The sequence below is a fragment of the Centroberyx affinis genome, unplaced genomic scaffold (assembly GCF_046629955.1).
Source record: "Centroberyx affinis isolate AG114_WGS23_722 - 3 ecotype Tasmania unplaced genomic scaffold, CSIRO-AGI_Caff_v1 ptg002680l_1, whole genome shotgun sequence".
Lineage (NCBI taxonomy): Eukaryota > Metazoa > Chordata > Actinopteri > Beryciformes > Berycidae > Centroberyx > Centroberyx affinis.
In genome coordinates, this window is record NW_027280863.1 from 289,738 (window position 1) to 315,633 (window position 25,896).

At 40.0% G+C, this 25,896-nt stretch overlaps 1 protein-coding gene across 1 annotated transcript; it reads right to left on the reverse strand.

Moving 5' to 3' along the window:
* Positions 1-11,824: 11,824 nt before the first annotated feature.
* thap7 (THAP domain containing 7) lies at positions 11,825-24,150 on the reverse strand. Its single transcript, XM_071535237.1, has 5 exons — positions 24,109-24,150; positions 19,360-19,439; positions 18,017-18,154; positions 17,654-17,764; positions 11,825-14,000 (listed from the first exon to the last, which is right to left on the reverse strand). Exons 2-5 carry the CDS (start codon positions 19,437-19,439, stop codon positions 12,395-12,397), a joined length of 1,935 nt encoding a protein of 644 aa, XP_071391338.1. The 5' UTR covers positions 24,109-24,150; the 3' UTR covers positions 11,825-12,394.
* Between the last annotated feature and the right edge of the window lie 1,746 nt (positions 24,151-25,896).

Genomic DNA, 25,896 nt, shown 5'->3' on the forward strand with positions numbered 1-25,896 from the left:
ACAAGAGATAGCAAACTTTGACAGTTTTGTCTTATTTACATTAGTTTCATCCTTCCAGTTTACATTAAAATCACCAAGTAAAAAAACATCCCTGTTCTCATCCGTTGCTCTGTCGATACTTCCACATAGGTCGGTCAAATAGGCTGCATTGGAACTTGGAGGCCTATAAACACAACCAACTAAAATGGGTGACTGGTGTGGTAGTTGCACCTGCACCCAAATTACTTCCACTTGGTTTACATGTAAATCATCCCGACAGTGGAAGTGAATATGGTTCTGTATATAAAGAGCTACACCCCCCCCCATTCCTATTTCTGTCTCTCCTTAGTAAACTGTATCCTTCAATATGTATTTGGCCATTGTTTATGGATACATCCAAGTGAGTTTCTGTGACAGCTAAGATATGGACATTGTTATGGTTCAACAAACTAGACAGTTCATGCACTTTGTTGGGAAGGCTACACACATTGATATGGGCCAAGTGCAGTCCTTTAGTTGGTAACTGAAGGTCAACCAGCATGTTTGTTCTGACAGATGTCTCCTAGAGAAGGCCTCAGGCCTACTATTTAGCTAGGTTTGTCACATTAAAATAACCAGGGAGTGATGCTGGAGTCTCGAAACAGTTGGTTATTGATGTACAGTTTGTCTAATACGAGGGCGACACGTCTGTTTTGACTCCGATGTTCTTTCATAATAGGAAAAAGTTTCTTACGTCTGTCATTGATCTCAGGAGGGAATTGGTCGTTCATGCCAAAGGCGGTGTTTCTCAGCTCTCTGCCCCTTCCTTTGACCAGCTCCTTCTGCTGATAGTGTTCAAAACGAGCCACTATTGCCCGTGGTCTGTCACTTGAAGGTTTCCCCATTCTGTGCACACGAGAAAATGTGATGTTTTGAACAGTTTCCATAGGCAGTTTTAGCCGGTTTGACATAAACTCCCGTATGACTGCTTCGCAGTTCGTGCCCTCCTTCTCCGGTATCCCAGTGAAAACCAGGTTGAATCTCATGGAACGACACTGTACATCAAGAACAGAATCCTTTAACTTTTTATTGTCTATCTCAATCATATCCACTTTGTTTTCCATGAATTCTACTTTACGTTTCAGCTCTATGTTATCCCGGATCAGGTCGTCGATTTGCATTTGACTGAACTCCAAGCTTTCTTTGAGGCTCTTTATCACCTGCATCATCGAGTCTAACATGTCCAGTTTGCCAAGTCTGTTGTTGATAGACTGTAACAAATTAGTGTCAACCTCCATTGTTGCCGGTGCTTCCTCGGATGGAGTTTCCTCTCCATTTTCAACTTCAGAACGTGCTCTTTTACTCGAAGTAGGTACAGCAAAGTCTGTGATCTTCCGTGACTGCATGGTTTGATGATTATATACTTTCACCACGTGGAAGTTGAAATGTAAAGTAGTTTACCTTTTCAGCTCGTTGACTTGATTTTTCGGATTTTGATCCACTCTGCTGGATGTCAAGTTCGAGCGAGCGAATCAGTCTCCAGGGAGTGTGGAGTTTGGGTTGTTGTTGTTGGGTAGCTGGAGCCTGGGCCTGGCCTGGTAGTGCTTGGGCCTGGTCCTGGCCTAGATGGTAGCTGGAGCCTGGTAGTAGCCTGATGGTAGCTAGAGCCGGGTAGTAGCCTGGTGGTAGCTGTAGCCTGGTGGTAGCCTGGTGGTAGCTGTAGCCTGGTGGTAGCTGGAGCCTGGGCCTGGGCCTGGGCCTGGGCCTGGGCCTGGCCTAGATGGTAGCTGGAGCCTGGTGGTAGCTGTAGCCTGGTGGTAGCCTGATGGTAGCTGGAGCCTGGTGGTAGCCTGATGGTAGCTGGAGCCTGGGCCCGGCCTGGTGAAGGCTAGCGACTGCTGGAGCCTGGTCCCGGCCTGGTTGTAGCTGGGGCTCAAGTTGTCTAATTTCAGCCCAAATTCCACTTTTTCTAACAAAGGGTGCTTAGTATGGTGTATAAAAACATTTTAAAAACCATTGATAAAACATTGAGTAAAAAAATACAGAGGATTTTTGAGATTATGGAGGGATTTGTTTCCCAGAGTGAAGAGATTAGATTTTATTAGAGAAGAATAGAAGAGAATATAAAAAAAAATTGAATCAGCGTCTTAATTTCTGCTTGCCTTAATTTGGCAAACTTTCAGCTCTGTGTGGTGAAATCATTGGTGACCAGAGATTTCAGAGCTGATGCTCATCCAGTTAGCTCACCAAATTCCACCTTTTCTTACCCAGGTCATATGTTCTTCCTGGCCTCTACAAATGTCTCAGCTGAAAAAAAAAGTCCAAATGAAAAGCACAGATCTTGCAAATCTTTTGGTACTAAATTCATGCAAGCATTTTATATCTGGGCCCAGTGTTTCAAAATCTTTAATCTGGATTTATACACATCTAACCCTCTTTTTGCATGCTCTCATGATTTTGAGTGAGGTTTTCAAAATAAATATCAGGACCATTCTGATCCAGATGCAAAGATCAAAATTGCACAATAGGCTACCAATTTGCAGTCTTTAAATAGACTACCTGTTTTAATGTCACATTAGGCCAAAAAAAGTTTGCATGAGCGAACTAGATTATAAAGTGTAAGATAGTTTGTATGTTACTTTTACTCACTCATCTGTACAAGTATAAACTACATAAGAACTTTGGGGATTACATTTTCATGAATCCTTTATTCAAGCAGGTAGTCTCATTAATATCTCTCTCCAGAGAGACCAGACAACAATACATGAAAATTGACAGAACTCAGTCACACTTTCCAGCAGGCAGCAGCATAGATTCTAAAACATTGTAAAACATAAAAAAAAATAAAAAATACATTATAGAAAGCAATTACAAACAACTGCAGGAGACCCTGACACAGGTGCCAGTGTGGGAGGGATGGAGACCTGGTACGGTTAAATATAGCTGGAGAAGCCACACACACCTGTCCATGTTGTAGCTGCATTGTTTTCATCAAGGCAATGTCAGCAAATCCAGAGAAGAGTGTGTGACTTCCTTTTTGTATACTTATGGTCGGTATTAATTAAGGGTTAGTTAATGCGTATTAATGCTAGTTAACATGAACACCATTAGTAAATTACACATTAGTTAACTGTTAATTAGTTAATTAGTTAATGCTTATTAACCAGCTTGTGGGAGGAGGAGGAGGGCATGTATAAAGCATGTAAAACAGTAAGAAATACTATGTATGTATATACTGTCTGTATGAAATCAGAGAGGAATGTTTGTTGTATTCGGTAACTGTCACATGAAGTGTTGTTTACTATGTGTAGCTATGCCGAGGCAGTAAGAATCATATAACAGCAACTGTGAGGGAGTCTGGCAGACTGGCATTCTTTCTCTGAGAACCCAATGCAGTTATTAGAAGATCATAGATAAATCAAGGAAAATACAATGAGCAGGAGATATGAACGAATTGCAACTATTGGAATGCACTGTGCAAAGCAGCAAATTTGGCAGCAAAGGTACCTGTCCCTCTGTGCTGTTGGTGGGTACTGTAATAGATAACGTAGATAAGGAAGAGCCCAGTCATCTGTAAGTGAATGCAAATTCTTCCGAATCTAATTTGTAATTTTAGTGAGCTGAAGCCATGAAGGAGGACTTGCCCTCTCAAACTCTTGCCACTGTAAAACAAAAGTAATCATTATTAAAACAAATAATTATTGACCAAATGCAAATGAATATAGACAATAAATAAATGAGAAGTGATTCAGGCTAGACAGTCACCTGGCCAGGTGGAGGAGAAGGGTTTGGCAAAAGAGGACAGGGTGCCATGAAAGGAGATTCATCAGGCACTGATCAGACCTCTGCAGCAGCTGGTAGCAGTCTGCCCAGTTGTTGAAGTTCATCCGAGACTGCTCCAATCCCCAGAATAAGGGTCCATCCCAGACTGCTCAAATCCGCAGAAGGTGGTGACAATGTCTGCTAGCTTGTAACATACAGCACATAAGATCTATTGTGCATTTTTGGCATTAAGCAGATGCTTGAAAAATATTGAACCTCACGCTCAGCCCCTGACTTAATCCTTTACACAACTAGTGAAGAATATAGGTATGTCTTCTGGTTGTGGAAGAATCAACTCCCCAGGTTTGGTTTGTGTCAATGTTAGCACTTTTACAACCTGAGAGGTGAGAGGTCCTTTGTGTGCCTGGAGCAGGGAGGTTCCAGAGTGAACAACCTTACATTGACCTGAGTCTCTGTGCTATAGGCCCTTTTCACATTGTCTTGGTAACAGCTAAACCGGTGCATACAAATTCCTGTGGCAAGTTTATTTTTGCGACTTATTGAGAAACCAATCCAACAAAAACAACAAAGCTGTAATGGTTACTAGGACTAGATACATAATGAAACAAATAAAACATTTTGGGCAGGTTGTGGAGCGATTTTGTGAAGGTCATAGCTGGCAACAGGAAGTTGCAATGCACCGGTTTCTCAATGCAGAAGCATTGAGAAACAGAACGTGAAAAGGGCCTATTGTTGCTACAATTGCATTTTAGAAATTTCTATCATCAGCTGTCTATATGGTAGATAGGTAATTAAGTAATTAGAAAAACTATTAGATAAGAATTGATCAACACATGTTTGGGCACTGACTCCAAAAAGTATATCCCTTTAGTCACTGTGGACATTCTGTAACAAGGTCTAGCAAAAGGTCCACATACAATTATTGGTCTTTAACTTAAAGGATCAAAATCTGGTTTTGTGGTGAGGGACTTAAAACAGAAGTGACAAGAAGTAACAACCGTACTGATAACACTGGCCTATCCACTGGCACCATGTACGAGGTTGCAAGGCTGACCTTGTTACACTTCTACATGGCAACCAACCCAAAACAACTTGAAGATGATGCAAGCAAAGCGACAGATGTGAAGTGGTCCTTGTCTCGGCACACAGTGGCAATGAAATGAATACAGCAGAACTACCAGTGTGAGATATCATGGGTGATTTTGCAGGAGTAATTGAAGACTAGTGTGCCTTAGAAATGTCTGTTGTTTCTGAAATGTTGTCTCCTTCACCGGATTGAAGAAGACGCAGAGGACACATTGATCTATGAGGCTTCTCGTATGCCCACCAGTCTACCTCATCCAGAAGATGTGGTAACAATCACCATACATCATGCTAACACTAAAAGGCATGATTATTGCCTTCTCTGGTGCAAAGATTTTGAAGAAAACCCTAAATGTGAGATGCATATTTCCAGACAACAAAGAAGAGGCAGGCAGTGGATCTGAGACATTCTCAGCTGCTTCTGGCATGAATTTTACGATCGCTTCACACTCAGTACAACAGTTAAAGTACCCTTCATTCTTTCATCCTTCCTTCCTTCCCTTCATTCATCATGACTTTTGCCGAAACATGGAAGGAAATTGGCAGAATCCTTTTGAAAGGATACTAAGATTGTCAATAGAAGAGACTTTAAGTGCCATATAATGATGCTATTGCTACTTAATGTGCCAAGATTTCACAGTGCTAGCCATATGTTTGTTAATATTGGAGTACCTACCTGTGAAGCAGTAATAAGAAATCTTATGTACAGATGTATGTATCGTGTGGGTGAGTCAGAGAATAGCATTATTGAGGTTCTGATTAACCTGATGATGAGCCGTACCAGATTCTCAGATTTGTGGAAACACTGGCGCAAGAGACTTTATGTAAATTTTATTGTAAATACATTTATGTAATTTTATTGTAAATTGTATTCTTAACTTTTCTTTTTATGTGTGTCTTTTTCTTTTATGTGTAATTATCTTGTATTGTTTTTATCTGCTATGGACCTCTTTTTAAGATGAGTCTTGAATAAAGTTTGAATTGAACTGAACTGAACTGAACTGAATTCCCAAACGGATTTAATGGACAGAGCTGATGTGTATAAAGATTTGACATTTAGAGAATGTTATCCATACTGGTTATTTCCTAATATTTAATTAATACTATATAACACTGTAAGGTAGGCTATAGGAAAGGTGAGATGAGTGCATGAGTCCATGCAATAAATTCAAGATCTGTCATATTTTCTAAATATTTTATGGTTTGTTACTGTTTATCATTTAATTGCTCAGTTCTTTTTCCATTTTGCTTACTCAAGTACATTTGGCAACGTGCTTGAAAGCGAAGAAAAAAAATCTATTAACATAGCAACTGTCGAACAAAATATATAAGTAGACAGAATAGAAATCACAGCCAAATTATGAAAAAAAAAGTAGAAAAAGTCTGACCAATATATGAAAATACAGGCATAATCATATATGCATATACATACTGTATATAAACATACATATAGTTACATAAAAGTTTAGTAAATAATGAAATATATTATAAACTCCATCTACAGTCTATAAATAAAGGCTAATAAAAAAGACAAAGGAAAGTGGAAAAGAAGAAAAGAATACAAAAACAAATAACATAACTCATCAAAGGTCAGTATCCCATGCCTTCGCGACTGACAGTTTCTCCCATTTGCTACTGAAAGCAAAGCCTTTACCTTTGCCCCTCATAATTATCCTTTCCAACAAATAGTGATGTTTGAGGAAGGAAATAAATTAAGCCAGTGATAAATGTTTTTTTTGAAATATTAAATAAAAAAAGTTTGCGAAGCAATAGAATTGTATTCAATAAGGTATTCTGGCCATCGTGAACCTCAAATAATGGTGGGAGGGGACAAAGGTAAGGAAATTGCTTGTACAAATAACCAATCTGCCACCTGCTGCCAAAAAGATGCAACAAGTGGACAGTACCAAAATAAATGCATGGCATCCTCCTCCTCCTCAGAGCAAAATCTACAAATGCTTTGATCAATTACCTTCCCCAACGTAAGCACTCTTTTGTATCATTAGAGCTGCATCGATTAATCGATTAATCGATTAGTTGTCAACTATTAAATTAATCGCCAACTATTTTGATAATTGATTAATCGGTTTGAGTAATTTTTTAAGACAAATAAGTCAAATTTCTCTGATTCCAGCTTCTTAAATGTGAATATTTTCTGGTTTCTTTACTCCTCTATGACAGTAAACTGAATATCTTTGGGTTGTGGACAAAACAAGACATTTGAGGATGTCATCTTGGGCTTTGGGAAACACTGATCCACATTTTTCACCATTTTCTGACATTTTATAGACCAAACAACTAATCGATTAATCGAGAAAATAATCGTCAGATTAATCGACAATGAAAATAATCGTTAGTTGCAGCCCTAAATATCATATAAAAAAAAATTCAAATATTCAAAATATGTCAGCAGACGGGTACTGCCCTGGCTCTGATGGTCGTCGGTGCTGGCCTTAGTCCCATCCCTGCTGCTGCTCCCACCTGGATGTCTCTCTCTCTGTGTGTTCGTTGTCTTTGTGCGTAGCTGTCTCTCTCCCCTTTCTCAGACTCCGGTGCAGTGTTCCACCTGCCAGTGGACAGGTGTTGCTCCGGCCCTGGTGGTCATCGGCACCGGCCTTGATCCCATCCCTGATGCTGTTCCCTCCTGGATGTGTCTCAACGACTGTGTTGTTTTGTTTTCGCATGCTGCCTCTCTTTCTTTTTGTCTTTCTCTGTTTTCTCCTGTCATTGTTGTTGCCCATGATTCTGTCAATGTTTTGCCATCCCTGGGGGGAGGGGGGGATCCCTATTTGCCTCAGCCCACCCAAGGTTTCTTCCAAGTTTTTCCTACTAAGGTTTTTCTCGGGAGTTTTTCCTTGTGTGCTTTAGGGTCTAAGGCTGGGGGTGCCGGGTAGGTTAGGCTATGTACAGTAGAATAGGTAGATTGTTTGTCTTGCTAAAATCTGCTCTTGTCTACCTTGTGTTTTTCGCTATGCTTGTACTATATCTTTTTGTTCACCACTGATTGGTTTAGTTAGATCTAGCTCGGCACATTCTCTGTAAAGTCCTCTGAGACATGCTTGTGATAAAGGGCTATATAAATAAACAAACTTGAACTTGAACTTGAACATTTCATATCCTCTATCCTCTGTCCCATTTCTCTTTCTGTTTCTCCTTGTCTTTCTGACAATGTGAAAATTATTTAATTTGCATTGAGTGGTTATTCTGGTTTGCTTTCTGACGTCCTTGAACACTTTTCTGTTACAAGAGTAAAACATATTGTTTTAAAGTATTTGCAATAAAGTATAAAATCTCACTTTTTGTGTGGCTTGTCCGAGTTGTTTTCATATGGATGTCTTGGAAATGGCTGCCACTCTTCTATGCCTCTTCCCTGTGCGGCGAGCTGGAAAACGTGCTCTTTGCTGCACCCGTAACGCCCGTTGCATCTGCGGTTTTCACACGCTGACCAGCTACTTTTTTTTCCAGTGGCCAAAGGGGGCAGCAAAGAGCAAAGAGGCGTAGAAGAAGAGTGGCAGCCATCCATATATAAACAACTCGGGCAAGCCACACAAAGGTGAGATTTTATACTTTGTTGCAAATACTTTGAAACAATATGTTTTATGTTTTTTATGTTATATGTTTTTTTTCCCCGCCGAGTGGGGAAGCTCTAGCGTGGTTCCGTCATTGGGAGGACGCAGATCGCGCCTGATAAGTACATTTTATTTCCCAACTCGCCAGGAAAGGACAGAGTGCGTTCTGGTCATGAGTTGGGACAGACATTTTTAATCCCTTATCTTATTTCCTTTTTCTTCTTTTTGTATTAGGCCTAATATCTTGTTTTGTCCAAATGTGACAGTTTGATTGATTACATTTATTATTTTACAATCGTTGTGAGCTTAAACAAAGGGTTAAGATAATCAACGGGGTTGCTCTTCTTACAAAGCCTTAGTGCTGTAACTCATTTGCATTTTTGCAGTATGACTGCCGTAATATCAGTTTGCAGTGGAATGGAATCATGAGTGAAGTGAAACAGTAAATTCCAGTGAGGATCTGAAATTTGATTTAGAGTGGGCTGGTGTGAACGTTCACTTCAAATGAGGGGTTGTCAGTTTGGTTGAACTATCTCGTAGGATAATAATTCAAACTCATGTTGCTGTCTTGACAATTTAGGACTCTTGTACTTTTTAGCTCACTCAGTTGATTTATCAGTTGTTTGGTTTTTCTTGTTTAAGAATATTTTAATAATAAAGATTGTGTTTTTGTACTTGTGTTGTGTTTTTGTAAGCAGCAATAATTGTATTGCATTTAATGTTGCTATTTTCATTATATTGCTGGAATCTATTTTGTTCTTCTAAATGTCTCAGTAGCCCTTAATTGCCTCCCACAATGTAATTGCGCTTTGGACGCTTCTTGTAGAAAAATGCATGATGCTGATGTGAGCTGGCATTTTCAGAATCACATTGATTGTTTCTAATACAGTAATGAGTTAATTAAAAATGATGCATGTTGGTTCATCTTTAACCACTAGGGTGCAATAATGGCACAATCCAAACATATATACGTATAGGCCTATCGACCTTGTAAGTCGAATGACGTCAGCCTTGCCCAAATATGCCTCACTCCAAGTCTCTTGAAGCCAACAAATCCCAAAGTGACTTGACAACACCAATATTTACACCTTTAGCAGAAATTGCCACTCTAGCTGTTCAAAATACGTCACCGCACCCTGGCCTCGACAGGTAAAACTAGCTCGAATTAGCAGAAACAAGATTTCCGGTTTGGCAGTTTAGCCTTCAAAATAAAAGCGTGAGATTTGAAAAAAGATAGAAATACTGTTTAAACCAATTACTTTGTATTTAATCATCAAATTCAATAAGTGAGCACCCATATTAATGTTTGATGTCCACTTTAGACTCTGTTCTGTATGTATTCTGCACAGTGTAATACATGCAGCATTTATAATTAAAAATGGCACATTTTATGCCATTTTTCATTATTATTATGACATCAAACATCAAGGGACTTGAAGTATGCTGTAAGAGCTGCATGGAGACATTATTTTTTGAAGTCTGAAGAGAGGTCACCAGCAACTTCAGTTGTTTTGGAGAAAGCTTTAATGTACTTCTTCCTGGGATCTCTGGGACTGTTGTATGGATTAACAAACTTTACCCGATTTTCTACTGGCATGGGGAGTGATAATGACTGAATTTTCATTTCCTCTTTGTAGTCCACAGTGGGTTTAAATTTTGAACAGTAAAAAGAGTTGATGATGCAGCTGGAGCATGAGAAATTTAAACAGCAAAAGGAACTTGAACTTGTCTGATATCTCGTGTCGAGGAAGTGGTGGTTCCACAAATCCTAATAGTTTTGACATCATCAGTAATTTAAGGTTGTTGCCAAAATTTAATGAAAAGGATCCGGACACATTGTGTTTACTGTTTGAGCACCTGGCACTTAACTGGAAGGTCAAAACACTTAGTGAAGCAGTGGTTTTGGCTGACAAATTTGTCTTGATGCATAAGAACAGTTTTGGTGAGCTGCGTAATGATGGTGAGACTGGCTGTAGGGATGTTTCTGTTTGCAATTACTGCCAATGCAGAGGACACTGGAAAAACGAGTGTCCAGCTCTAAAGTCAAAAGAAAAGTCTAATGGGGCGCAAATAAAATCAGTTGCTTATGTTGCTACAACTCCCGTTGTCTCTCCTCAGTTTGTGCAGTAGCAAAGAACAACTACTCCTGTATTTAAGATTGAGAACAATCTTGGCAGATGGATGCCTGTTTCATCATCTGTGCCGGCCCATATTGCCACAATAAAAATGAATGTGCTCCCACATATAAATTTGTGAGCTTGATGCTACCATTGTCACCCCCAGCAAATTATTGGAAGCTTGATTCATTGTTAATTTGTTTGGAATGGAAAACAACCTCGCATTAAGTGGTCAATTCCACAAAGAGAGAAGTCAAGGCGGCTGGTCCTGCACACACTTAAAGTTAAATCACTGGTTGTTTGTGTTGCGCTCCTTAAACTACTGATTTGATCCAGAGATGCATTCTCTTGAAAATATGTAAATATATAATGTTAGTATGTAAATGTATATAAATATGTTAGGACAATAGTTTCAGCAGGACATGGCCTTCTCTGGGCAAAATTGTCGAAAATGTACTTTGCAATATGGAACAATATCATACACAATACAAACCATGGCAAACCCCTATCTGGCATAATTTAAATTCATTGTCAGGTGGCAAACCCTTCACTCTGGAATCATCGGCTCAAAAAGACATGATCAACAATCAATTCTTGACTTCCCAGACTTAAAGTTCTGTCTTGGTATCCCAAGAAACTAATTATTTTTCTACTTTAGGCTGAGATTGGCTCTTAGGTCACACAACGTTACCTGGGGATCTGACTTAGCCAGCTACCCTATAGTGTCTTTCATAGAGAGAACACCACAAAAGGGAACAGTCTAATTTACAGTTACATTTATGATAACCTCATGGCACACCCCTCTGCAGAAAGAGAAGATTTGCCCCAGGGCAAGGGGGTCATAGACTGTATGGGAGTGCTGTATGGGATAATGTTTTTGGTACATCATCCAGTTAATCCACTATAAAATCTGTCACAGAACATATTTATATTATGTTGTATGCCTACCAACCTATGCTACTGCATCCACCATCATGATTTGTCATCATCTTTATTGCGATAATTGATTTGCCAAATTGGTGCCTCAACTTCAGCCAGAGCCTCTGAATTTAAGATTGCATTTTGCATCTTAAATATTGCTGTATCTGAACACATGTGGGGTCTTCTTGCAGGTTTTGGGATGATGGTAACGCATGGTAGGTGGTAAGGAAGATTGGGCTAAACCTAGATACCCCTATATTCTGAAATTCCTACCAACTACCTCTCAACATGTTCTCAGTTCATCCATTGTCACATCTACATTACATGTACTATGTTCTACTGGCATACAAATTGCACAATTTATACATACAGAGAAAAATATTTAATCTGGGGCAACAAAATGACAATGACAAACTGATCAATGTTACTTTTCAGGAACAACAGGGTGAAGGCCAAGGTTCATTTCTGCGTTAAAGTGCCGCCGTAGGTGCCTATGGCAGTGCGAGAATTTATGGTTCTGCGTTTGTGATTCTGCATGTAGACCACCGAAATGCTACATGGCAGTGGTGTGCTTTGTTAACAAGGAAGTAATAACAGAAGTAGTAGTGTTTACATTCGCTGAAACTCGTGTTCTGCGATATTTCTTGCCACAAATTCAGTGACATCTGGTAGTCTTCATAATCGGTTTATAATCGGACATGAGGTGTCCTACAAATGAATATATTCATAGCTAGTCTCTCTTTGATCTTCTCCGTTGTCTTCACTATCGCTGGACTATCGAAGCGGGCCAATAGCAGTTCTTGCAGTCTTGCGTCGCCCTACGAGCAGTTACATTTTGGTGAGGTGCACATAAGCTATGGCGGTGGCTACAATGGCACCGCAAAGACGACGGCAACACTTCAATGCAGAGGCATAACTTGGCCGTAATTCTGTTATGATCAGTCTTAACATAACAGCATATTTTCAGTTAATAAACTCACTGCTCAGCTGAAGGTGAAATCCCTCCAAGTGTTCCTTTAGTTTCTCCCTCACATCTTCTCTAATTTCTATAGGTGTACTGTTTATATTAGAATGCTGTTCACCATGCCCATTATCAGAGGCCATTTCAACTCTCAGCTCTCTGGACAGATTCTCTAAGCATTTGTCTCCATTGTCCTCTGTCATGTGTCCAAAGTCTCTTTTTAAACCCATTTCTGACACCAATATGGTTTGTGCATCTTCATCCACTCCCTCCATCCTGACTACACTCTTTAACCCATCTTCAGAAGGGACAGGCAATAGAAGTACCTGTCCTTCTGCGCTGTCCTGTATCCAAAATAGCTGCTGCTGCAATTCTTCATGATGTTCCTGACCAGTGTGTTCAGCCTCCCCTGCACACAAGCCTGAGAGGAGCAGCTCTTGTCGAGATCCTTGGCCAGAATGCAAACACTGAACAAGTGTATCATGCAGTGACAGTCCAGCAGGGGTCATCTGCTGAAGGCCACCTTGGCCTTGGGTTTGCAGCAGGACTTGGGGAATGGGTAGGTTTGAGCCGCTGTGAAGATTTAAAGTCGTTTCTATATCTTTTCCAACAACTATCTGCCGATCTGCAGCGCTTTCAGCCATGCCACAAGAATCATGGTAGTTATCACCACTTTCCTCTGATGCTCCTGCTTCACTAGCCATGGGTACTTTCTTTTGACCCTTACACCGTTTCAGCAGCTGTTGGAATTTTCCACACTCTTCACCCCTCTCATTCACATGAGACCCCGATGAGCCATCGCGCACTGTAGGCTGTCCATCTTTCCTAGTCTTTGAAACTCTGTGTGGTTCTCGGCCCCCATTGTGCTCTCGACCTCTTCCACAATAAAAGCAGTATCCCCCCTCCTCCTCAGGCCAGTTGTTGGTGTCGGTTGTAAGAAAACGCCCACCCCAGTCCATTTGTTCCCCAGATCTGTCCTCAAATAGCCCCATATCCTCAGACTTTACATCAATCTCGCTCTCCTCCTGGTTAGCCAGGCAAGAACCTCTAGCTGTTGCATCTCCACCTCCTCTGCATTGTCTGTTCTCCACCGCTGGTAACCAACCTCCCCTACTTTTGGATCCATCTCGTGAAATAAGGAGAGTGTGCTTCAGGCGTTTCTCACGGAGCCGCAAGAGGGTGCTCCGTAGTCTGTTTTCCCGACGCCTAGCTGCATGCAACTGACGTAAGGCCTTCTCCAGGCAGTCAATAGCCTGGTCATAACGTCTCCTCCACAGCAGGGGGCAGAGCTGAGCATAACTGTGCTCTTTTGGCAAGTAGAATCCTGGAGGAGGGGGCAGGCGCCTCATGTAACGAGATGGGGAAAGGGGACGAGAGACCGGTGGGGGTGAAGGACAACATTCCTGCTGGGAGAGCTTCTCAGCCTCTGAAGTAACTTGAGAAGAGGCAAGCATATTTACATTAGTCTCCACATCTGGGTCACACTTTCCCCTATATGTTGGCACTGACTTTTGAACTTTTTCTCCATCTTTATTTTGAGCCTCCTCAGTCTCTTCTTGCATGCTCTCTTGGCCACCTGGCTCTGGTTTCAATGAGTGGGGATTCTTCCTAAAAAATACAAAAAACAAAAGTGCTGTGACACACATGCATCCAGAGACACTCATTCAGATTACAGTAGAACCTAATTTATAAGCTCCAATTTAAAAACCACATTGTGAAATGTTAACTATATGCTCAACTCTAACAATTATTCTATACAGTACATAGGGCAGGAGTTGACATTAAGGCCAACTTTCCACTTGGAAACACTGAAAGTAATGTTCCATTAGCATATCAGTATGACTACTGCCATGTTAGTGTATCAGTATGTTCTGATGCTACCACTTGATGCTACCAGGTTGATATGACGCATTGTAATATTAGGGAATACTATCTGTCTTTTCAAAATACACATTATTGTAACATATGCTGAGGCAGAAATTGGCATGGGCCAATTTTTACCTCTGCCAACGGAGTTGGACGGGGATTATGTTTTTGCCCCTTTCCGTCTGTTTGTCTGTTAGCAGGATATATCAAAAAGTTATCGATGGATTTCCCCAAAACTTTGTGGAAAGATTGGTCATGGGGCAAGTAAGAACTGATTAACTTATCATACCAACTGGCCAAAAGGGGGCATGGTGGTGGGCATGGCCTCTCACAAAAAGGCATATAATGTCGGAACAGATTCACGTAACATCAAACTGTGTGCCTTAAGGCTGGGTATTGGCAAGGACCTCACGATACGATACACATCACGATACATGGGTCACGATATGATTGTATCACGATACATTGCGATACAATACATATTGCAATACAGTGCAATACACATGGGGGCTGGAAAATCGATACAGTATCATGGAAAAAAATATTGCAATACTCAGCTGTATCAATTTTTTTGCACAGCCCTAGTGTGCCTATCAGCAGACACAAGAAAATGTAAACCCTCCATTAACAGCCCAATCAAACAACGCCGGGAACTGGAGAGCTCATTTTCCAGTTCAGACATACCTGCCCTGCTAAGTTTTCCAAAACTTGGTAGTCATAGAAGGGCAGCCCTAATGGCCACAAGTATAGTGCTGATTGGCCATGTGGTGTTGCAGTGATTTGCTAAAATGCTTAAAAGTGGCAAGAATTTGAACAGGTATATGTGCCATTTCAGGTACAGTCATGAAAATGTGTGCATCTCCTAATGTGTATGAGTTGGTAATGGTCTTGGAGAGGTGAGATGCTGTTTTAGTGTTCGTACAAACCCTTTGAAGTTTATAAATGCTCTTTTCCCTTGGTCCAATGTTATTGCAATGTGGCATAGTGAGCAACTTGGATGTCCTTACAAAGTCACATACGACTTAAAGGTCCCATATTGAGGAAAACGGAATTTCCCTTGTCTCTTTGATTATAAAGGAGTTGGATGTGCTATCTAAACATTGTGAAAGTATCAAAACACAAACCGAGCCTCTAAACGAGCCGTTTGGACTTCCGTAACTTTGTGGCGTCACAAAGGTAAATAATAGGCTAACAAAGTTTTTTTTCCAAAGCAGTTGAGCGATTGCCATTGTTTATTAACCTGAGAGTTTTCCCTACCTGTAGCTGCCAGTGCAGTGGTGTCTCACATTTCACTCTTGAAACGTTAGCCAATCAGAACAGAGGGTCTCAAGACATAAAACACTGGAAAGTGTAGAATATGGGACCTTTAACTGATCTGGGCACACTTTGGGATTTAACCCAAATGAAAAGAACATGACAATATGACTAGTAAATATCAGGGATTGCTGAATGGTAGTTGCCTGGGTCCAGACCTTTGAATCCGCCCACTCCACCAGTTCCACCAGACTGCTTCTGGTCTGGCATCGTGACATGAAACAGCGGTTTTTCGGTTGAAAAATGATCGGTCCAATGAGGACTAACGGGGGGGACTAACGATTAGCCAATCAGCGCCAAGGGCGGGACTAACGGCGTTGTCAAGCTGTTGTCAAGCATTGTCAAGCTGTGCGCCGGAACCAAGGAGTAATAACAACAATGGCGACCGCTATAGACAAGATAGACGCTGCTTAGACGGCATGTCTTCTCAATATCGCCCAACAGCGTACTTTGTTTTTACTTCGCTCCATGTTCTCAAAGATGCTCTATACTTTTCCCTGCGGAACAATAAAGTATATCTTATCTTATCTTTCTGAACCGTCTCTGGTGTTGTCATGGCTACGCATCAGTGTCGACTTAAAATGACGTTAGATTCAGGCAGATACGTTGGTCTCTAGCGACTGGTTAAGGAAAATCGAATCCCCCTCCCCCACGGAAATCGGTTAGAGTGGAGGCAATGTCAGACTGAAGATGGAAATGGAGTGTAAAGAGTTGACAATTCTGTCTGATATCAGGCAAGAATGGTAGTGAAACAAAGTGAACAGCTCACGGCGCACGCGCTGCAGAGATTTCTGCATTCAAAAACACAGGAGTGGGCCGAGGGTGTGTTTTTGTTGTCGTTTCACGGCCTTCCTACCACTCCAGTGTTGTTCCTGTGAAGCCCGCCCCCGGAAGAGATTTGGCTCGCACTCGCAGTCCTCCATGCTGAGTTTACTTGTCAAGCTCAGTGAAATATGAAGATGCCATTTCCCACACTGTAACTAGGACCAATCGACAAGAAACAGCTGATATCCATACAAGGGTTAGCTGCATCAGTGGCAGTTCAATTCATCAGTATGCAATGCCTTTGTTGACAGATTCATAAAAGGAAGAGACTGCAGGATATCAAAGGGGAAACTCGCTCTGAACTGGCTATAGAACACCGGCCAACAGCGCTCTCAGATTCTGAATATTTGATAGGGCGCACATCCCATCATGATGGTAATAACAAAAAAGTCCCAAAAGGAAAAGAAAACTGGTTCATTGTAGACAAGATCTTTGTGAATGTGCACATAATCGTCATAAAAATGGCATTGTTCGCACTGAATTTGGTGGTGTAGCCACTTCAGTGAACTATTCAAAGGCCTTCTCCCACAGCATAAAAATGATCATTGACAAGGAACACCCACATTGTTACTCAGACAGGGACTGGCTACAATGTGAGTTACATTTCAATGAACCAGTGCAAATTCACTTCTGGGACTTTTTGATCAAATGAGAGTGAGAGTTTGATCAAATGAGACTATTTTTTTAGGGCCATTTTAATTCCAAACTGGCTATAGAATTCCCAGAGGACCCTGTTGTCCATTCATTTTCAGGACAGACGAAAATATAAATAAATAATCATAAAATCATAAAATGTAAGTTCATGGTTTTAATGTCTGTAGTTGATACCACTAATTTCACTACATTAACAACAGGCAAAAATGCATGTAATCAGAATCAAATTAGCAATCAACAAAATCTAAAAAAGCTGTAAAAAGGACACATCATACCAAAAGTTCTTGTACCGTTAAATTACACAATAAATGTGCAACACAGGCCGGGTCTGTGTCCGTGGGGGCAATAATACAGGTGTGGTGGTGTGCCACACCAGAATGTCAACAGCAGAAACCCTGTTTAGCCACTAATGCTTTGTGAAGGAGCCTGCCTGACAATCGAGAGAATGTACGGTGGAGAACGGTATATAACGGTATATAACCAAGGATTTAAAATGTTATCTCAAAAAGTTACTGGCCAGTGTGGTGGGTGAGCCTTATTTATTCATCACCAAATCCTGCTCATGAGCAATGAGAAAATATGACTGTATCGGTTTTGTGTACCTGACATGAATGTTTTCTCGTTTTCGAGGCCTCCATGGTCCTTTGCGTTTGGCCTCTGGAGAGGATTCAAATATTGTTGGAAACGCATCTTCCCTCAGTCTTCGGATCCCACTATGAAAAGATAATGGGTAAGAAGGTCTGTCATACATATTTTCGTCTGATATCTTTCCATTGTAAAGGCTCAAATATAATTATACTGCAGGTCCATATTTTGTATTAATGGTCAATGAGAGATGAATGCGAGTTAAACTATTAACATCTGGTTTCATTGGAGTTTGGAAAGGCCAACTCCAACACTAATTGCAATTAAAAGTGAATGTTTTACCACAAAAAATGTCTCTAATGGAACATGGCACTACAGACCTGCATCCAGTGAGTTCAAAGCTTTCTGGGGTGAAGTGTTTAGAACAGAAGTAGACAAAGTCTGTCTGGGGATCCCACAGGTCCGTGCGATGGGAATTGGTGATCCATAGGTTCCTCCGAGTTGTTCCCTTTGGTAATCTGGTCACAATATTGGCAAATTGACTACAAAATGACATTTTTCCCAGCAATAGTGTCGTCATGATAATCAGAATTTCAATACCACTTCAATACTGTTGCAAAAAACTGAATACTCAGTGTTTCCCACACGCAAGCTGTACCATTTTAATAATTTTCTATTTTTTTGATCCGTCTGAGAAAAGCTTTTGCAGTTTCTGTCGCCCTCTAGTGGTCAGAAAATGTTGCTTATTGCAGCTTGAATTTGTATTTGCATATTCGGATCCAGGCATGCTGGCATTTTATATCTTGTATCGTTTTACACAGAGATTTAACCCTCCAAATGAAATTGTATAGCAATTTATTAATAGTTGAGCAAGAGGAGTTGGGAATCTTGCTGATATAAGTTATCTACATGAGTGGGCACTGTTGCTGTTAAACGTGACTTCTCTTCCGGTTCATTTTCTTCTCCCTGTAAACTCCCATTGGCTGTTGCCAGTGTCACTCTGATTTCAGGTTTCACACTAGACAAGCCCGACCAAAATCAATTGTGTTTGAAAAAATTATCGGGCCAGACGACCCGATAAAGTGCTATCTTATCTTAAATTGGAAATCTTGAGCCCGTTCACACTAAAGGATAGTCTACGCAGACGCCCGTGCATGACAGCAGTGGTTCTCAACGTGGGGTCCGGGGACCACCAGGGGTCCTTGAGGGGATTCCAGGGAGTCCTCAGCAAATTGATTAATTGTGAAATTATGAAACTTCACCATTATTTAATTTACACAAAGTTAACACAAATAGAGAATGTAGAAGAATGTCTGTTTTGATCATAGTTTCTCTGTTATCTCTCTATCTACAATACAGATAGTCATGGAATTCTGGACAAAATCATATCTGACAATAAAAAGACAAAATCTCATCAAATGGGGGTCTGTGGATCTAATGGGGACTAAATTAGGGTCTTTGATATGAAAAAGGTTGAGAATCACTGCATTACAGCACCCGAAATGAATCAAAACAAAAAAACAAAGACATTTATGGGGTCCAAATATTAACATTGTGTGGGAATCACTGGTATCCAAATTCTGGTATCGTGACAATGCTCGCCTGTAAAAGTCGAATACCACAGAGATGGCACAACAGACAGCTACAGCGTAAGTCTTTAAAACCTAGATGTGAACCTGCTTATGCACTACAAGTGAGGATGTAATGGGAAAAAAATTCTCACTTGTGGAAGGTGATACCAGCCTTGCGAGTTTCACGATTGTCTCGAGATTTGCAGCCACCTGCTGAACAATGTCTTGGCATCTGGAAAGCAATACAGAGTAGAGATAAAACTGTAGTGAATCATGTATTCTGCTTACTGCTCAGTATTTTGATAGACATGTCACAAAATCTTGTATTTAACAATTAGAACACTATGCAAGAATGCGGAGAACACTAAAATACTAAAATAATATTTTAGTCTTCTCAGAGCAAGACTGGATCTCTCTGCTGAGTACTACTGCACTCAGAACTGAGATCCAATAATGATGGAATGATGGTCATAACACTTGCATACTGGGGCTTTAACACACCCTCCTAAAACAGAAGCCCCTCTGATCTTTCATCAAAATCAAGGACCAGGATGGAATTAACATCACGCTGTTCAGTCAATAGCCTCTTTAGACTTCCCCCCTAACTCCAGAAATGGTCACGTACTAACTGCACCTAAACAGGGTTGTCACTCCTCATTGGAGCGCTCAATCCTGTTAAAGGATAAGGCTGGTGTTTTTTAATGCATTTCTTACCGTCAACAAATCCTATGAAAATAACTAAATCAGCAATGATTTTGTTTTGCCAACAAGTCTCGTCCATGTAATGAAGCCATGTCCCAGCAGCCATAGAACTCCATTGGATTAAAAAAAGATTAAAAACACGTCAAAGAGCCATGCCGTTGCTCTGGCAACATATTTCATCATCACGATGCACCGGGCCGGCCGACTTTTTCCTCAAACAACTTAATAAGCCGACCGTAAACACGTTTGCGATCTCAGGAAAGTAGTCCCGCAGCACCGAAAATAGTCCCCGGCGTAATGAAGAATTTGTTCCCATTTGAATTTGATTTGGTAATAACTACACTAGCCTGACTTTTCATGGTAACAGTTAGCAATTTTTAAAATGTAAACTATGTCTTTGTGAGCTGTATTTAAAGCTTTTTAGCTTACAATTGGAGCCAATGACTTCCGGGTTGAACGCTAAAGACGGTACGTGGGAAGTCGGAAAGTAACGGGAGGAGAGCAAACGCATTGTTGATTTTGTTATTTTCATGGGATTTGTTGATGGTAAGAAATGCAATAAAAAACACCAGCGTTATCCTTTAAGTTCACACACAGTTGAGTTATTAACTTGAGTGACAACCACATTCTACAACTGAACTCACTACCTGAAAAAATCAGGTACTGACTACCAAATTTGAGAGCGGTTTCGGTTAGTCCGAGTAGTGTGTAGCAGAACCGGACTGGAGAACTGGTTGTTATGTGACGTAAGGTGCAACACTCTTTACGTTACGTTACGTAACATTATCATTGTTAATTTGAAAGAAAAAGTGAAAAAAAAAAAAGATTAACTGGAAAAAATTTGCTTAGCTGGCCACTCAAAAATTTGGGGAAACCCCTGTTAAAAACAATAATTTTCCATAGTAGACTTACATATGAAAAACATTGTTTTGTAGTGAGGTTGTGTCATTGTTTGCTCATAAGAAGATACAATTTTTGGGGTTTTCCTCTATGGTAAACCGCCATTGTCTGTCTTCTCGGATCCAAGCAGGTTTTGGCAGTGGGCAAGACTTCAACACATACTAGGCCTACATACACATACAGAGTACTGAAGATAATACAGACAGTCATCACAACATACAGTATTAGCCCCTTTCACACATGCAGCCTGCTCTGTAAATTTAATGGCACAGGGGTCATGTGTGAATAGGAGCGAGGGTTGAAATGTCTTCCTCCAAATTTCACTGCTCAAGACATTGTAACATTACTGGTAAAGTTCCATGTGTGATAGGGGCTATTGAACATACTGAGAATAATGGCTGCAGATGTGCACTGTAAGCAGTGGTGGAAGAAGTACTCTGATCCTTTACTTAAGTAAAAGTACCAATACAGCAATGTAAAAGAGTCCTGTATGAAAAATCCTACTTAAGTAAAAGTACATAAGTATTAGCAGCAAAATGTAGTTAAAGTATTAAAGTAAAAGTAGTGGTTTGGTCCCTCTGACTGATATTTTATTATATATGACATCATTAGATTATTAATACTGAAGCATCAGTGTGTAAGCAGCATGTTACTGTTGTAGCTGCTGGAGGTGGAGCTAGTTTGAACTACTTTATATGCAGTTAGCTAGTTTAGTCCAGTGGTTCCCAACCTAGGGGTCGGGCCCCTCTAAAGGGTCACCAGATAAATCTGAGGGGTCGTGAGATGATTAATGGGAGAGGAAAGAAGAAAAAACTAAGATTCTGATACACAAATCTGTTTTCAGTTTTTGGACTTTTTCTCTAATCTTTGATTTTTGCTGAAATATTGGATCATTTGAACATTTATTGAAATGAAACCATGTGAGGTTTAGAGGTAAAAATCACTATTTGGTGGAGCTGTTAACAACTCATAGACATCTGAAATGTGACCCCGACTACACACTGCTTTTTGTAAGACGTCAAAAGCACAAAAGGTTGGAAACTACTGGGTTCATCTTTAACAATGTGTTGTATTTTAAAAGCTTGTTATATTATCCATTGTGTCAAATCTCCATCTGAAAAGTAACTAAAGCTGTCAAATAAATGTAGTGGAGTAGAAAGTACAATATTTCCCTCTGAAATGTAGTGGAGTGGAAGTATAAAGTAGCATCAAATGGAAATACTCAAGTAAAGTACAAGTATCTCAAAATTGTACTTAAGTACAGTATTCGAGTAAATGTACTTAGTTACTTTCCACCACTGATTTTAAGTTCTTTATATTATTGAAAATTAGATGTGGGTAACAGGTAACATATCACTGTTGTGTGAAAACCTCGTAATTCAAATTTTGATGATTTTCATGATTTAACTTAAATTGAAGGATTACATGGTCCTCTATGGGTTGATAAAACTGTGACTCCTTTGTGTATGAAACCCTTTCAAAACCCACTGGATGAACTCTCAAATGCCCGGTGGTCAAGCAAAATCAAGGCTGTTTTTCTTAATTACTGAAAAGTTGACATTTAGGACATGTATTTTCGTCCGACAGCAACTAAAAGTTTTAAAAGACAATAATGGCTACCTTGTAAAGTTTGATTAGATTGGATGAAACTATATTTATTTCTGTGGGGAAGTTTGGCTGTCAACTGCAAGCAGTAATAAGATATATCAAAAGAATAGGATATAAACAGCAAAATTGGGGTTATACATTACATACACAAACCACAATTCCAAAAGTCAGACTTAAATAGAAATGTATTAATTAAAGTCTGCATAAAAGTCAAGAGGTACATCCAAAGACTATTTTTCATTTATCTTGCTACTGCACATTTACAAAAATCTATGGAAAGACATCTCTAGATTCATAATTGACAACATTCGTAGGGATTTCTCTCTTTTGGTCAAAATGTTTTCACCGGCTTCCTTACAACAGTAGATATATAAAACAATACTTTCTAATATCATTATTACGTAACTAAATGCAAAATTAAGTATACAAGAGGACAACCTCTTTTCAGTGTTTGCCAAGGAACCTGAACAGTATTTTAAATCCGTTGAGTTTTCTGCCAATAATAACGCTATAAAGTTTATCTCAGGTAGAAATCTATAGCCTATATGGTCTTCATTTAATTTCTCAGTGGTGGAAGATGTACTCAGATCTTTTACTTAAGTAAAAGTAGAAATACCACAGTATAAAAATACTCAGTTACAAGTAAAAGTCCTGCATTCAAAATCTTACTTAAGTAAAGGTACAAAAGTATTAGCATCAAAATGTACTTAAAGCAACAAAAGTAAAAGTACCCATTATGCAGAATGGCCCATTTCAGAATAAGACTGAATATATTATTGAACTATAATTATTGATGCATTAATGTATAAGCATCACTTTAATGTTGCAGCTGGAAAAGGTGGGGCTGATTTCCACTACTTTATATACTGCTGGGTAGCTTACAGTAATCTATAATAATACATCATAATTTATTAGTTGATTATATTTTGTATTAATAATCTGAATCTGCAAAGTAGCTAGTAACTTAAGTTATCAAATAAATGTAGTGGAGTAGAAAGTAGGCTGCAATATTTCCGTCTGAAATGTAGTGGAGTAGAAGTATAAAGTAGCATAAAATGGAAATACTCAAGTAAAGTACAAGTACCTCAAAATAGTACTTAAGTACAGTATTCGAGTAAATGTACTTAGTTACTTTCTACCTCTGTAATTTATTGTACTGTCCCTTGTACTGTGTATTATGTAATTGCAACGATTTTTATAATTTACTTGTCTGTAGACTATTCCATGCCATGTCTGTATCGATTGTTTGTATCTTGAGTATAATGCAGAATAAATGTTTCTAAAAAAAAAAAAAACACTCACTGACGAGGGGAATAAAGTGAGATGATGCTTGGTTTGTTATGACTGTATAGGTGGAGCTGATGTGAAGCACAGAGCCTCCTCGTCCCAGCTGGACTTTACATAACTGACAGTTACATTCACAATCGGTAAAATATTGATAACTGTACTAAATGTTCGAAAATGTACAGACGCATTTTCACTCCTAAAGGCTATATGGCAGTATTGATCCGCAGCGGACCAACTTTGCCACGATAGCTAACGTAAAATGGCTGAGCTGTCGTTAACGTCAGCTGGCGCAGCGTCTGTATAGATTAATTCAGTTTCTGTACTACTTCAAAACATCGACACCGCGAGTCAACTATGTAACTCCTCTGATAATTGCATTATTAATTAAATATTTGAAATATTACCTCTGCACTGAAGCTTTCGACCTCACGAAGATGGCTGTCCTTTCCTTCCTTGCAACGACTCCTTCTTCTTCTTTTACTTTACTTTGCGGCAGTCTAGATGCTTCGGCGTATCGCTCATATCGCCCTCTGCTGGAACTCTTTTGTAAGTTTTGATTGACATTTTTGTAACTTCCATAAAGCTTCATAATGCTGTTTTTCTTTCCCCGCCAATGTTTTCAAAGAAAATCTAAAGCTTCCAACTCCTATTTTCAGAATACTCTTTTATTCTTCATAGATTTTACAATTAAGCATCACATAAGTGTCACAATCATATCAAGCTTTAGCCTACATGATCTTTCCTTAACACACACGTCCCAGTTTTGATTTTTAACATCATCCCTACAAGAGAGAGCAGAGAGAGATAAATAAATTCCTTTTATTTTTGGGCTTAACGTTATAATTTTACGCAACGACTTTTCTCTTCTTCTTCGTCTCGTCTTTTAACGGCAGTTGGCAACCAGCGTCATTACCGCCACCTTCTGCTTCGGAGTGTGGACCAGAGACTAAATTCTACCTTTTAATCCTGTTTGACTAATAAAATCAATAAGAAAAGTATTTTGCAACATGTGCTGAATGATAAGTGATAAATTCATTGTCTTCAATGTAAAATCCTGAATTCCTGCCTTTCTGAATCCCTGTTTCATTTGTTCTCTGTATTCTCCACACTGCATAATTAGCCTACATGTTCAAATGTCTCTTCAACCTGACAGTCATCGCATAGACTGGTTGGATGCTTTCTTGCCATTTATCCACTGCTTTCCTTCAGATCATTCCTTTAACTTCTGATTTACTTGTCATGTTATATCTACCTCAATTGTTTCTTTTTAGGGCATGCTTTACTAATAAATCAACCTCTTCATTTCCTTTCGGACCCGCATGAGCAGGAACCCACATCAATCTAACACCTTGCTGTATTATTCTGGAATGCACCTGTAACACCTTGAATAAAATATCTTGACGACTAGACTTGAATCTCAGGCTCTGAGTCAGAGCAAATTCAATCTCGGAACCCATCGTCTATCGGTCTGACGACGATTAGACTCTGGGGGCGACGGCCAATATTTCGGGGTTTCCGGTGTAGCCAGCGGACATCGCGAGAGTCTACGTTTCTCCACACAATACACAAACATCGATACTTTTTGTAGGTGTTTTAGGTCCAGACGACATTTTGGCTAATCTCTATAAACAGATATCTGCATATGAGATGTTGTCTCTCAACTCCAACTCCATTCTCGCGTCTCAGGTTGCTAATCGGACTGTAGACAATGACCGGGGCATGGAAGAGGAAGTCTTGGCCTGGATGTCCGCTGACTACACCGGAAACCCCAAAATATTGGCCGTCGCCCCAGAGTCTAATCGTTGTCAGACCGATAAGACGATGGGTTCCGAGATTGGAGCATATTAAAACATTTCCTGGCTTGACCTCTTCAATCCACTGCAGCACCAAAAGCACAGCTAGCATCTCCACTGAGTAAACTCCCAGAACATTTGATGTACGCTTCATTATTTCTATTTTCCTATCAGGAACCACAAATGCAACCCCTGTTGCCTTATGTTCTGGCTCCTTGGATCTGTGAATATACCTGTAGGAACTGAGAGTAAAGCTCTTTAACGTGACATGAACAAGCTGTTACCAAGTCCACTTCATCTTTCTCAGTCATCTTATGTTCCAACAAGTGCATGTCGGTCAGTGGAGATGCTAGCAGCCATGGCTCAACATCTGGGATGACTACTGTTGGGCCAATCTCG

What these genes read in the sequence shown, in the direction of transcription:
- thap7 (XM_071535237.1), bottom strand. Translation starts at nt 19,439, where the DNA reads ATGCCAAGACATTGTTCAGCAGGTGGCTGCAAATCTCGAGACAATCGT. An exon ending in TTTGAACTCACTGGATGCAG is followed by an intron (nt 17,765 to 18,016) that starts GTCTGTAGTGCC and finishes ATCTTTTCATAG; the next exon opens with TGGGATCCGAAGACTGAGGG. An exon ending in CGAGAAAACATTCATGTCAG is followed by an intron (nt 14,001 to 17,653) that starts GTACACAAAACC and finishes TGTATTTTTTAG; the next exon opens with GAAGAATCCCCACTCATTGA.